Genomic DNA, 14208 nt, shown 5'->3' on the forward strand with positions numbered 1-14208 from the left:
AAAGTAACATGAAAGACTAAAATAGATATGTATATTTACCTTCAGGCGGTTGTGGAAAGTTCATTGACTTATTTTGGATTGAGTGCTTAAACACACGTGTGTCATGTGCTGATCCCTCCCATCCGACTGATACATGTGTAAAACACATATCAAAATCACACGTTGCCATTACATTGAAAGTAGGTACTCCTTTTCTACCAATATAAGGCAGTTGTTGATTCTCTGTGATGCAGGCCCTTATATGTGTACCATCGATACATCCGATGCAATTCTAAATGTAATTTCAACATTAGAGACGTAAAAATTTAAATAAATAAAAGATGACATTAATAAATACATTACCTTGAAATAGGGCATATATCTTTTGTCGTTCATGATTTGAGGTGGTATTAGTTGAAAAGTTAGATCTTTTGGTCTTATAATCTCGCGTGCTAGACCTTGAAAAGTTGGATTCTAAAGGTTGCTATAGAAATTGGGATCTTCTGTTTCTAAGTCCTCTAGATTTGAAGGCGTGTCATTGTTAACTTGATAAGCATTTGCATCAAAAAGCATATCAACATCATCATCCACAAGGTTCTCAACATGCACATCATTGATTGTACTTGAGTCCATTGAAGGCGCCACAAAATTCGACCCACTAGCAACTACATCCCCAAATAATTGATCCCATTCGTCTTGTAGTTGTGCTGATGGTTGATTTCTTCTAATTGCTGCATATTTAGAGTTTTCCTATACACAATATAATTGTGAATCATTAGTTAAATTAAATGAATTATATCATCATAACTTTATTTGTTGTTCAAAAATTAAATAACTTATATTAACTTACCGCAGTTTTAGTTTTCCACCATTCATCAGAACAATTAAGTTGCTCGGTACTTTCATTCCAACCAAGACTAGTCTCTCCGTTCTTCAGTGACTTCCAAAGGTTGTAATCCTTTCTCATATTATCATACTTGTTTTTTAAAGCTCTATCGCTATTGAATTTATGTTTTATAGATCTTTCAAACTCGGGTTGAAGGGAAACCCATTTAAAGGGAGAAGTTCGACCATGCTTCGTGATATACCTATTTAAGAACTGACAAAATTCCAAAACCATCTCTTTTGTCCAGTTTTCTTTCTTTGTATTCTCAGGTTTTGAAGCCATCTAACAACGTAATAATATATGACTAATAGTTTGATACTTAAATTATAATACCCTTTATCCCTTAAATCAACTTTCTACATACACATATAATACCCTTTATCCCTTATAATATGTGAGTAATAGTTAAAAACTTAATGTAACCTACTACAACCACTAATAATCACCAAATCTCAAATGGAGTGAAAAATTAAAATATATGAAACAGTATCAAATTCGTAAAATATCTCATTGAATTGATTCATATACAGCATACACATATTTGTTCATTCTTAGCTAATACACATATTTGTTATTTGTTCATTCTTAGCTACTACAACCACATATAATACCTGCTTGCTTCATTATATAATATTTGTTTTCATAAGATTTCACTTTTCAACTAGTGGTTGATTTATATAATAAGTTCTGGTCAAAAACTGTGTTTTTGTCATAGCTACTATTCTGGAAGTTGCAAATTTAATCCTTTGTTGATAAATAAGTTGCCTACCTTTTTTCTTTTTTTTATGCGTTTGTGTATGTTTGTTTAAAACTCATCAAGTGGTTAACATTAACATTAAATGGAAAGAGGTTACACGCATGAAACCTGTTGTTGGAGAAAAAACTATAAGGAGATATTAGCTAAGAATGAACAAATAATTAAGCCAGCAGGTAGTAGAGCATAGAATAAACTTACAAAAATAAAACACAACAACCAATCTATTTGTTCAGGCCTACACTTTTATTACTATTTTTACTAATCTAATTTTTAAGAGCACCTACAAAACATTCAAAGGCTAAAGCCTATCAACAACAGATGCTATGAAACGAGATGAGTTGTTTGCACATATTCGCAGATTAACATCTTAAAAGCAGAATTATAATCGCAGCATCAACAATCGATGATTAACAATCACGGTTAAACTGTTTTTATTGAGTATTAATCATAATCAAATAACAGCCGCTATCACACAACAATTACGGTTTACATCATTATCAAGATGAGTAACATGTTAAAAGCAATAGAGCATTCAGATTTGCAGATCAATAGCAACCGATTAAACTCACAACAGCATCAATAGACGATTAAGAATTGCATATCACAGCAGCATCAATAGAAGATTAAGAATTAGGGTTTACCTCTAAGAACAATTGCAGAGGCGATCGTGAATCAAACCAGAAGAGTAACGATGCTATTAAACGCTCTAGATTATTTCAAACGCTAGTACCAGTAGCGTTTTAAATGAGGGCTTTTTCCCATCTCAAAAAAGCTTTAAGCTTTGTCACCAAACCAAGCTTTTTTATTATGCAGGAGTTTTTTTACAAAAACTAAAAGCTAAAATCTTCAAAAAGCTCCAATAATCTTCTTGCCAAACATAGCCATAATTAATATTAAATATTAATGATAAAATTATACATATCCTAATTGTGGTAGGGTTTGTGGTCGTTTTGGCCACCCCACCAAATGAAAGGGCACCCATCAAAACTCAAACTCAAAAAAACAAAACACCCCCTCAACTATAACAAACTTACAAAAACCACCCTGTACTCCGGGGGGTAAAATGTAAATTCCCTAACTTAAAATAAAAACTCCCTCAAACCTTTCGACAACCCTTATCTTCGTCCTCACTCCGAGTTAAATTTCACCAAACACTCCGTTAAACTCAAAATATTTTTACGAACAAAACGAAACTAACTACGTTCGAAACGGACACTTTTCAAAAAACGCTAAACACAACGACAGCCCGTATCTTCCTGCTCGCCTCGAGTTAAATTTTTCCGACATCATCGTCAGACTCGAAATAATTTTATGAACAAAACGATACTAACTACGTTCGAAACAGACACTTTTTAAAAAACGCTAAACACAACGACAGCCTGTATCTTCCTGCTCGCCGCGAGTTAAATTTTTTCGCCAACACCGTCAGGCTCGAAATAATTTTATCAACAAAACGAAACTAACTACGTTTGAACCGAACAGATTTTAAAAAACACTAAAGACGACGACACCAATATCGACGCATAACACATGAGCCGTTTTCTCTTCTGTAAATAAAACTGCGTTAAATATGAATACGCCGGCCGAAAGACCCGCCGCATCGCGCGGGCCGAACCGGACTAGTTAATTATATTAATGATAAAACTAAATATTAATGATAAAATTTGAATATCAAAAATGATAAAATATAGTAAAAATAAATAAAAAAATACTGTACAGTTAGAATAAAAAAACAACTTTTTCTTGAGCGCAGCCAACACTAATATACGAAGTAAATCATTTGAAAACCAATCGATTTCAACAACACAGTAAACATAATGCGAAGTGTGAAATTTATTCATCTATCGATCTATTACTCTTATTCTAAAAGGATTGAGATTTCAATTATCGAGTAGGGTTTTTAAGTGATTATAGATTATAGATATACAATATACATACACATGCGTTTAGGGTTTTATACAGAAATAGAAAAATGGGTGAAAATTCAGGTTACAAGCATTATGTAGCAGGACTGATTTCAGGTGTTTCAATTGTGATTGTTGGTCATCCTTTTGATACTGTCAAGGTTCGTTTCTAGCAACATTATTTATTTTTATTTAATATTTAATTATCTGTTAATCTATTATGTTTATCAATGAGATAGATATTTAAATGGTGAATTAATTGTATAAAAATGTATTTGTTGGCGAGGTTTAACAACATTAGAGACGTTAATGATGAGATTTAAGCAGAATGATGTACTAATATATTGTGTAGGGTTACCTATAGGAAATTTGGCAAACTTAAATTTGGTAGGTGTTTCGATTTGCGTTTTGAAAACAGATTATGCGTTTTACATAATAAAGTCAAAGAATCATCTGTAGCAAAACCGTGTTGTAATTGAATGGTGTTTGGATTTAATTACGTTGTTCGATATCACAATAATCATTATTATTGGGTGGTTTCTCCGATACTTAATAGGTACAATGACTAAAATAAACATCATATTATTGGAATAAAGTTAGCATATTTAAAAATTATGTCTTTTCACTTGTATTTAAGGGTAATCCTGTTTTTGTTGCAGTATGTGGGAGGTTGTTTTTTCAAAATTCTGTTTTGATAGTCCACAAACGCAAATAATTGTAGGTTAATGTACAAATTCCCCCATTTCGTACGCGTTTTTTCTTGTATGCCCAAGAACACTGGATATTGATTTTTTTTAATGTGACGAAAAACTTGTCTTGTGCATTGTATGTCCTTAGGCGGTGTTTGGCTTAGCTTATGGGCAGGGATTAAGCTTGTTACCTTAAAAATCTCTTTTCAATAAGCCTCAAGTAGCTGGCATTACAAAAATGTGCTGCAATTATAAGCTTAAACCTCAAAAAAATTTTGGCAATCAAGAATATGTTAAACATGTTTGTCCACGTTGTTTAAATTTGCTGGCTCATAAGTTCGAGCGCTGTTTAATTTTCACAATTGTGAATTTTATATGTTATCTTTATTTATCAGGTGAAGCTACAAAAACACAATACAGAAGCTAATGGGTTTAAGTACAGAAATGGATGGCACTGTACCACTAGAATATTAAAGACCGAAGGAGTATGTCTCTCAAGTCTGAATGATAACTTTTTTTTTTTTTAAATAAAAAAGCCATTTATGATTTTATATTTAAACTCGTGAAATATTGAATTGTCTTTGATAGGTAAGGGGACTTTACCGAGGTGCAACACCGTCTTTTGTGGGGATGGCAATCGAAAGTTCACTTGTCTTCGGTATTTACTCGCAAACAAAGCAAGCACTACAGGTTTTGAAATATGTTTAAATTAAATTTATATTAATATTTTTTGCGAATAAGTAAATATTCATAGTTCATAGTTATCCGCTTGTTTTTTAATAAGAAAATTTTATTTTATTAAAGGGAGGAGATCTTACTAGGAAGCCTGAACCTCATATAATAATTCCTTCAGCAGCTTTTGCTGGATCCATTATCAGCTTTGTGTTGTGTCCATCAGAGCTCGTGAAGGTAAATCTAGAAAGTTAAAACTCATAATTTGTGATTTTTGAACGATGTGTGTGACGTAGTGTCTCCAGTGTAGGATGCAAATTCAAGGTACTGATTCTGTGGTTCCAACTTATCGTAAATACAGTGGCCCTCTTAACTGTGCGTTCGAAACTGTAAAAGCTGAAGGGGTAAGAAATTTATACTAATTCTCGTATCTAAAGGTGGAAAAAAGGGTGGGTCGGGCTGATTAACGGGCAATGTTGAATGTTGTAAAAAACTCTGATTACTCCCCATTAATCGCCGATTACTCCTTTTCAAGAACAGACTTATGCGATTTTCCAAAAAATTTAATCGGTCAACAATGGTTAATGGGTCAAAATCAGATTTGTTGCTCAAAGTCAGTCAAAGTAAAAATTGGTCAACATTTTTACATGCATTTAAACTAAAATTATAGAGTTTTTGAACAAATTAACGATTATGTTTATGTTTATAGACAATTATGTTAAAAGTTTATGGTTTTCTTCAATTTTTCACACATATAATCCTTAAATTTCTGATTACTCCCTCCAAAGTCCCAACCGAGTACTCCCGAGTAGCGAGTTTTGCAACCTTGTTAACGGGTCAAAACAAGTTTTGTAGTACGGACTGGGTGGGGTTTGACCTGCATTAGTTTGTTTCCATCTAGTAAGTATGAATGTGTTCATCATGATGAGAAAAAGTATATATATATATATTTTTATAGAGCTATTTGAACTTTGTATGCCTTACCTCCAACTCATTTGAACCACCTTTTTAGCTATTTTGATATATGTGGCCCGTTTGAGATAAAAATACAACTGAAATTGACTCTCCATAAGTTGATGGGTTACAATTGACACATCTACGTGTATCAAATGAACTTGTGAACTTACGGGTCATAGCTGTAACAGGTTAAGGGTCTTTTTAGAGGAGGTGTGGCGACTTTATTTCGAGAATCTATCGGAAATGCAGTCTTCTTTAGTACGTACGAGTATTTGAGACATTCGTTGCATTCACAACTTAAAGGTACTTCTTATGAGCACACCAATGTGGTTGATGTCGGTATTGGAATTGTGAGTGGTGGTCTCGGTGGTATAGCGGTACGTTTCATTATTAAATGCAACAATTAACATAATTCTTGTTTTTGATGAAGTTTTCTTTACCCATTGACCTTTAATTTCGTGTCTTCTTCCAAATGCTCAATTTCAGTTCTGGTCTGCTGTTCTTCCCTTTGACGTTGCAAAAACTATAATTCAAACTACTCCAGATAGAAACCTAAGTACTAATCCTTTCACGTTGCTGAAATCGGTAAGATATTCTTAATTTGATATTTATTTCTGACTTAATGATTTAACACTCCATCCTTCTTAAGATAATTGACTATCTACTCAAGCCTGTTGATCTGAACACATTTTGGTCCATTGCGTTACACGACCTACCAGCTTGCCACTTATGTGTTTAGGATAACCTTTTCAAAAAATAAAATAAAAATATATTGAACATTGGAATAACATATATTGAATACCTGTGAGGTGTAACGTATCCATTTGACTCAAAACTATAATGGTTGCATCTTAATGTAAATTGTTGAAGACTTGAAGGAGTTGTTAATATGAATTTTAGACACAATGACCTGCATTTTGAATGCTAATGGCAAAGGCTTATGATTGGGAAGGGAACAGTTCTGAAGAAGTTTAATGTATTTAGGTTATTATAAACATTAGAAGTGGCAAAATGGGTTCGTTAGGTAACGAGTAATAATAGGTTATTCTTTGGCACAATAGAAATATCGGGTCAAGGCATGAAGCACATTTATGGTTGGATATAGACAGATTAAAAGCAAGGTTGTAAAATTCGCTAGTCGGGGACGAATCGGTCGGGACCTTGGAGGGATAAGTCGGCCGGGCGTTGAGTAAGTTGACTTTTAGTACATATATTACACATAAATATAACATAAAACATAAATATTTCAAACATATATACATGGAACAAAATTTAATTTTAAAAAGGGTTTTGGCTAGCAAATGGTCATATACTTTTTTTTGTCCCAATATAGGCTATATAACCAGAAAAATACTATTGTAGGTTATGTACTTTGGAAAAGTGTGCTAATGTAAATAGAAGGTGACCGGTTACCTGATAAACCGCTCATCTTCATCTTCAACAGAAAAATCCCGCAGAAGCTATGGTGGTCCATGGCGGCTTATGGTGGTGCAAATCGAAAAGACCTCAAAACTTGACCAAAACTCTTCAAAATTTGTAGTTAGCTGCGGTAGATCATTCTAAACATAACCCCATTGATGGATTTCACAAACACAACAAAGTATGAGAAATCAGTCAATTTTAGTAACGATTCTTCGAAAAAAAATGCTCATAACTTGATGAAAATTTTAAGTTAGCCTATGAGATTTTGAGGAAACATTCACTAGATAATTACTAAGCTTTTCACATTTTTACTTTTCTCATATTCATGCTAAATCTCTTAAACCCAAAATAGTCAACAAAAGTCATGTTATAAATTCGAGTTTGTTGATGTTTTGGATCCAGAATCTTCACAAAATTTGTTTATCGCTGCTCAAGGATTGTGTTTCAATCAATTTTATCAAATTTCATTTTGAAAAATTGTGTTCTTCTTAACGGAAGTTAACATTCAGGTTAACAAGTTTTATTGGTTGATATTAACACATGCTCTTTTTGTATATAGCCTTCAATAGTATTTTTTTTTGGTATATGACCTACATTGGACAAAGAAAAAAGTATATGATCATTTGGTAGCCTAAACCCTTTTGAAAATATAAACTTTTGACCTAACTTTGACTTTGATCGATTCAGACCCGGCTTAGCCGACTTTGATCCGACTTTTAAGGCGTTTTCGGGCAAGTGGGGATGGGCTAGTCCCTAAGCCGACATGTCAGGCAACTCGGCTGACTTTTACAACAGTGATTAAAAGTATTTTTAATGGACATGTATTCTTAAAAGAATTATTATGATAAAGATTTACAGGAGGTCTGGGCTTAGAGGATGCTACACAGGTTTAGGTCCTACGGTTTCAAGAGCATTTCCTGCTAATGCTGCTGCAATCGTTACATTTGAAGCGGCTGCAAAATTTTTGGGGATCGTGCGTGACTAAAACCAGCATTGTTTCTCGCGACAACTGTTTTTTGATCATCAATATACTGACTCTTTGATTGTAACCAGCTGAAACGATCCTCCTAATTTGAGGGCGTATGATTCTTGCAAGAAAAATAATACTAGAGTGGGTCCCACCGTTATTGATGCGGCTGATGTATCAATCAATGTACCTAAGGTTTTGCTAAGTCGGCATCAAAGTCCTATTTCCCATGTATTTTGATTTAGACGTCGATGTATTTATGGATGGATTCGGATATATAATATCTGCTTGAAGGTATTGCTCGTTTCTCCTTAAAAGAACTCAAAAAATGAGTTCATTTCAGTTTCAGTTTGTTACCAAACTGGCCAAAAATTGCCACCTTTTAGTCCAATCCTGGTCTACAATTATGCGTGTTTCTTGTTAGATCATTATATCATCATATATGGGAGTCTAAGAACTTAATATCAACAATTACACAAGTAGATAAAAGTATTACATTGTTTGAAGTCCCTCAACAATGTGTGACAAAGTAGCTTTTTATTGTCATAAACTCATAATTCATATGATGGTGACTAATGTAGACATTTAGTCACCAATTAAGATTATAATTACAACTTTCATTGATCTACTATGGTATGCAAGGATGAAAAAGACGCAAGACGGCTCGAGACGGTCGTGATGGATGTTGACCAACGCTGACTTTTAATAAATATATAATATGTATTTATATTATATACATACTTTAAAGTCAAAACTTTCATTTGACTAATTTTTACCTATAATCGCTATCATGTTAATTAATTATAGAAAATCAACCTAAATTACGACAACTTTGACTAACTTGACAGGCTTTCTGATTTTTGACCGACTTTTTCCGACGCTGACCAACTTTTGACCGATAGTCACCAACTTATACTTTTGTACGTTTGAACGTGACTGAGACGAGACACGCTAGTCACTAGCCAGCCGCAACGGCACGAGACTGGGCTGTTTGCAACCATGCTCGTCCCCAACTCGTGACTTTTACTACCTTGGTAAATTCCGATGTTTACCAATAAACAAAGTCAAGATTTTTTTAGTTCTTTTTTTTTTTTTGGTTCCTCCTGAAACCCCCTATAATTTTTTTTTGTTGTGTTCCTCCTGAAACCCCCTATGAACAAGCACATTGGCTCCCTCATAGAGGGTAAAAACTCGGGTAATTAGGTCCTCCGAGCGCGAGACCTGGTACCGGGTGAGTTGCGGATTATGCGCACGCTCTGGTCACACTCCCTTCTGAATAATTTGGCATAGCCATGAATTGAACCCGGGTGGTGTGCTTCATTGGGCAACTCTCATCCAGTTTGGTGTAGCAGTGAAAGCTTCATCGGGCATCAAGTTCTTTCAAGAGATACTGTATGTCTTTATCCCCGTAACAAACAACATATGAATAGTTACTGTTTTCTTCATATATTTAATGTATCAGATAGATTATACAGTTAGTAAACCAATAGATCTCAATATAGAGAAGACAAATTACAGGTGCTGTTAATATACCTCTGCTCTACAATAGCAAACTTGAAATAAAAAAACTGCTTACCAAATACTGGGTTGTACCCTGAAGTAAATATTTGTAAGTCATACATGTTTTCTTTATTAGCAATGCCATAAATTTATGAAGTACAACTGTTGGCCATGTAACAGAACAGATAAAAAGCTCCAATATTACATATGGATAAAGATATAACTTTTTTTCTTATTTTTTTTTATAAAAAGCAAAGGATAAGGATGTAAATAACTCCATACTCCACGGACTGACAGAAGAGAGAAAGCGTGCCCACTCGATATAATAATTATTACAACAACAATAATACCCAATTTTACGTATCGTAGGTATGGGGGAGGTAATAATTATTGTAAGTATTATTTCGTCAAAAGAAACTCCTTATATCATTTGAGCGTTTTTATACCGAAGTGTCTCCATAGGATTCATAGGAGCTTTTACGCCTTCGTTCATTATGTCCAGCCAAGCGCCTACGACAACTTCTTTTCGCATCATCAAATTCTGTTATGTCATGGAACCTGCACCGGTACCAGAACATTATTCACTAGATTCATATGTGCTGACTAGATATTTCAAGATTGGCTGTTCGGGTCAACCCATGTGGGCAGGGGCAATCCTAGGTAGTACCCCCGGGGTCTTGTAACACTGCCAGTTCGGAATTTTATTACAAAATACTGCTCAAATTGTACATGACACAACTACAAGCAAGCTATATAACCCAATATATTTGTGAGATTTATGATTTTTTAAAGTAAATAACCACTAAAATACCCTTCAAATATAATTAGCTTTGAAAATTAATCTCAGGACCCCATTGCGATTGAATTGTAGGGCGGGATTGACACGTTACACTTTTTTGTAATTTTTTTTTTTTTTTTGATGATTCAATTTTTTAGGACACTATTTTGTGAAAAATTTGACTCTTTCCCTTTTAAGGTGGTTTGCTTTACTTGTTAGAGATAAAACATAACCTGAATTAGCCCATTATATCTGAATGGGCCAAATTTGACACCTATGCAAATATTATAGTATTGACGAACACGGTTTTCTTACCTGCTGCATTGCTGACAGAAACGCTGATGTCGTCCACCGATAATAACAATCTGAGCCTTCGCATGAACCTCACACACTTTATGTCGTCGATGATATGTTTTGGACCGAGTCATGTCAGTCGTGCACTCTTCGACCTGACAAAATGGTTGAGAGTGTCCGCTACCAGAACCCCTTTTTCCCATTGCTATCTTTTTCTTACTATCATCGTTATCATCCTCGTCCCACTCTTCGATCATCTCATCGATATACTTTTCGTCCATTCTTCTCGCTACTCTTCCAAAGTTTCTTGTTCCCATTTCTTGAATGTGGAATTTGTGATGGTTTATATAAGTAGTTAGTAGAACATAAACGACAAAAGGAAGTGATACTTTGGCAAAGGACGGGATCACATTCCCTCACTACAACAAATAGGCTTCCGTACACAAGTATTTCTACACTGCTTAAGAAAATGTGTAAAATTATGTTTGATCATATTTATAAGAAAATGTATAATTTTTAAGCATAATGAAATATAGCAAGACAGTTTTGCTAGTATTAGTGAGTGCTCCTACACCTTTAATCGCGTCAACATATTGAATTTAATATACTTAAAAAGCAGTGTTTAAAACTCGAAATTACTCAGGAGAGTAATCGGCGAATACTCGGTTTTTGGAGAGGTTTGATCTAAGGATGACAATGGATCGGATAATGTCATATCCATTTAGTTTTTGTTTATATATATATATATATATATATATATATATATATATATATATATATATATATATATATATATATATATATATATATATGCATTTAATTTCAGTTCATCCATTAATATCATATCCGTTGAATTAAGCTGGTTAATGGATGTCTATTGGATATAAAATGAAATGTTAATTAACAACGATTTTGACAATATAATATAGATTATAATAAATGTAAATATCAATCTTTATGTTTTGGTTTGTTACACATGTATTAATTGTAATTTGTTTACAATTTGAATTTAGTTGAGCAAAATACGTTATAAGTAGACATACGTTTAAATTAATCTAAATAGAAAGAACACATAATAGGTCGTGGTGGTGAAAAAGGTCGTGATGGTGAAAAAGATTGCTTTTGTTTTTGACGGTTAGCTTGGGGGGATGGTGGCGACTGGGTCGGCGACTTGTAAGTGATACATGTTGAGTAAGGTCGGAATCATCAATATCAATAAGGTATTTCCATCCATCATTTTCAAAATTGGCCAATTTTTTGAATGTGAATTAGCGTTTTTTGTAGTTTTCAATTGGTGATTTTTTTGATGTATAAATCTCAGTTTGATGTGTTTAAGATCTAGTTATGTTGTTTATGATGTTATTATTGGAATGAACATAATGGTGGTATAAATAAATGTAAAAAAGTATGAAACCTGAGCATGAAAAGACAAGAATTTAGTCATAATTTGAGGTGTATTATTGCAAGGGAAATCGGAGTTTGAAAATCCGGTTTCTCTGAAAAGCCTGCAAAACCGGAGTTTGAAACTCCGGATTTGGCAGATTCCAAACAAGCACTCTGCCAGGTGGTGAAAAAGCATACAAACCAAAGTTTGAAACTCCGGATTCACCAAAAACGAAGTTTTAAACTCCGGTTATCCTTTTGTAAATTCACCTGCAAAAACTACCATTTAAAAAAATCAGTCAAAGTCCCAATCAATTATTCCCCGATTGGTTTATGGGCCTCATGATGACATAGGTAAACAAATTCTTTGGGACTCGCTATCAATGTTAATCAGCAATCAACCTGATGAGGCATGGGTGTTGTGCGGTGATTTCAATGAGGTTAGAGATGATTCAGAACACCTAAACCATGTTTATGTAGAAGCCTGAGCAAGAAAGTTTAACAGTTTCATCATAAATAACAGTTTAGTTGATATCCCGTTTGGTGGAAGAAATTTTACAAGGGTTTCGTGACAATGGAAATAAATTCGGTAAAATTGATAGGTTCTCGTGTCTCAAAAATTCGACTCCATTTGGGGTAACTTTGCGGTTGTGGCTATGGACAGACTCACTTCCGATCACTGTCCACTTTTGTTAAAGGACGAAGACAAAGACTTTGGGCCAAAGCCATTCAAAATATTCGATTTTTGGATGGATGATTTCGTAATTCTTCAGGTTATTAGTGATTCTTGGAATGAACCGTACAGTTTTGGGGTGCGTAAAGACTATTTTTTTCTAAATAAACTTAAGAGATTGAAAGGGGTTTTAAAGTCGTGGAGCAAGCATAAGTTTGGTAAAATTGATGAAGAAATAGAAGACTGCAAATCTGCAGCCTTGAAGTTGGAGTTAAAGGCGATTGATGAAGAAAATTCGAAGAAAAGTATGTTGAAACAAAAAGCCCGAATTTGTTGGTCCGTTGACGGAGACGAAAATACAAAATTCTTTCATGCCATGATTCGCAATAACTACAACAAATGCAACATACAGGGCCTTACAATCAATGGAAGATGGAATGAAAATCCGCAAGACATTAAAGAAGAAGCCTTGAATCACTTTCGTTCACTATTCGAAGAAAAGGACAACTTGCGACCTTCTCTTGAGGGCCTGAGTTATCCTACCATCTCAGATATGGAAGCTGCTGATCTGGAATGTATGTTCTCAGAATCCAAATTTTTTGATGCGTTAGATGATTGCGGAAGTACAAAAGCGCCCGGACCGGACAACTTTAATATGAGGATTTTTAAAAAAATTGGAATATTGTAAAAAATGATCTCATCGAAGCAATTAATTGGTTTTGGGAAAATGGAGAAATATCGAAAGGGTGTAATGCTTCTTTTGTCACGCTTATTCCAAAAAAACTAAACCCGGAGGGACTTGGTGAATTTTGGCCAATAAGCTTATTCGGGTGCTATTACAAAATTGTTTCTAAAATACTCTTGAATCGTCTTCGTAAATTTATTCCATCACTTGTTGGGCCCGAACAAAGTGCCTTCTTAAAAGGGCGTTATATTCTTGACGGGGTCTTAATCGCGAATGAAACCATCGACCTTTTAAGAGTTAACCGTAAGAAAGGTATTATGTTCAAAGTTGACTTTGAAAAGGCTTTCGATAGTATCAATTGGTGTTTCTTATCAGAGGTAATGAAAAGTATGAGTTTTAGGAATAAATGGAGAAAATGGATACTAAGTTGTCTCACATCGGCTTCTATTTCTATTCTTATTAATGGATCTCCAACTCGATAATTTTCACTTGGTAGAGGGGTGCGTCAAAGCGATCCGCTATCCCCATTCTTTTTTTATTTTAGCGGCCGAATGCTTGAACATTCTTACAAAAGTTGCCATGGAAAATGGTTGTTTAAAGGAATTGAAGTCGGGAAAGATAAAGTCTAAGTTTCTCACTTGCAATACGCGGACGACACTGAT

At 34.2% G+C, this 14208-nt stretch overlaps 3 protein-coding genes across 4 annotated transcripts; 1 reads left to right on the top strand and 2 right to left on the bottom strand.

Moving 5' to 3' along the window:
* Nucleotides 1–453: 453 nt before the first annotated feature.
* On the bottom strand, nucleotides 454–1147 carry LOC139874884 (uncharacterized). The gene is made up of 2 exons (XM_071862277.1): nucleotides 830–1147; nucleotides 454–729 (listed from the first exon to the last, which is right to left on the bottom strand). The coding sequence occupies exons 1-2, from the start codon at nucleotides 1145–1147 to the stop codon at nucleotides 454–456; spliced, it is 594 nt and encodes a 197-aa protein (XP_071718378.1).
* A 2302-nt stretch (nucleotides 1148–3449) lies between these two features.
* Nucleotides 3450–8521, top strand: LOC139877305 (mitochondrial arginine transporter BAC1). Of its 2 annotated transcripts, none has more exons than XM_071864714.1 (8): nucleotides 3450–3687; nucleotides 4611–4700; nucleotides 4804–4905; nucleotides 5020–5124; nucleotides 5193–5291; nucleotides 6033–6221; nucleotides 6331–6429; nucleotides 8117–8521. In XM_071864714.1, exons 1-8 carry the CDS (start codon nucleotides 3595–3597, stop codon nucleotides 8249–8251), a joined length of 912 nt encoding a protein of 303 aa, XP_071720815.1. In that variant the 5' UTR covers nucleotides 3450–3594; the 3' UTR covers nucleotides 8252–8521. The 2 variants fall into 2 exon arrangements, with proteins under 2 accessions (XP_071720815.1, XP_071720816.1); XM_071864715.1 differs by having other exon boundaries at nucleotides 8125–8521.
* A 1231-nt stretch (nucleotides 8522–9752) lies between these two features.
* On the bottom strand, nucleotides 9753–11150 carry LOC139876847 (squamosa promoter-binding protein 1). The gene is made up of 2 exons (XM_071864226.1): nucleotides 10827–11150; nucleotides 9753–10291 (listed from the first exon to the last, which is right to left on the bottom strand). Exons 1-2 carry the CDS (start codon nucleotides 11120–11122, stop codon nucleotides 10174–10176), a joined length of 414 nt encoding a protein of 137 aa, XP_071720327.1. The 5' UTR covers nucleotides 11123–11150; the 3' UTR covers nucleotides 9753–10173.
* Nucleotides 11151–14208: the final 3058 nt, after the last annotated feature.

Source organism: Rutidosis leptorrhynchoides, chromosome 11 (genome assembly GCF_046630445.1).
Source record: "Rutidosis leptorrhynchoides isolate AG116_Rl617_1_P2 chromosome 11, CSIRO_AGI_Rlap_v1, whole genome shotgun sequence".
NCBI lineage: Eukaryota > Viridiplantae > Streptophyta > Magnoliopsida > Asterales > Asteraceae > Rutidosis > Rutidosis leptorrhynchoides.

Bases quoted from the DNA above. Each gene is read 5' to 3' on its own strand.
- LOC139874884 (XM_071862277.1), bottom strand. From the start codon at position 1,147: ATGGCTTCAAAACCTGAGAATACAAAGAAAGAAAACTGGACAAAAGAG. The intron at 730-829 runs GTAAGTTAATAT...TATTGTGTATAG, and splicing joins GGTGGAAAACTAAAACTGCG to GAAAACTCTAAATATGCAGC.
- LOC139876847 (XM_071864226.1), bottom strand. From the start codon at position 11,122: ATGGGAACAAGAAACTTTGGAAGAGTAGCGAGAAGAATGGACGAAAAG. The intron at 10,292-10,826 runs GTAAGAAAACCG...GTACCGGTGCAG, and splicing joins TTCTGTCAGCAATGCAGCAG to GTTCCATGACATAACAGAAT.
- LOC139877305 (XM_071864714.1), top strand. From the start codon at position 3,595: ATGGGTGAAAATTCAGGTTACAAGCATTATGTAGCAGGACTGATTTCA. The intron at 4,701-4,803 runs GTATGTCTCTCA...TGTCTTTGATAG, and splicing joins GAATATTAAAGACCGAAGGA to GTAAGGGGACTTTACCGAGG. The intron at 6,430-8,116 runs GTAAGATATTCT...ATTATGATAAAG, and splicing joins CTTTCACGTTGCTGAAATCG to ATTTACAGGAGGTCTGGGCT.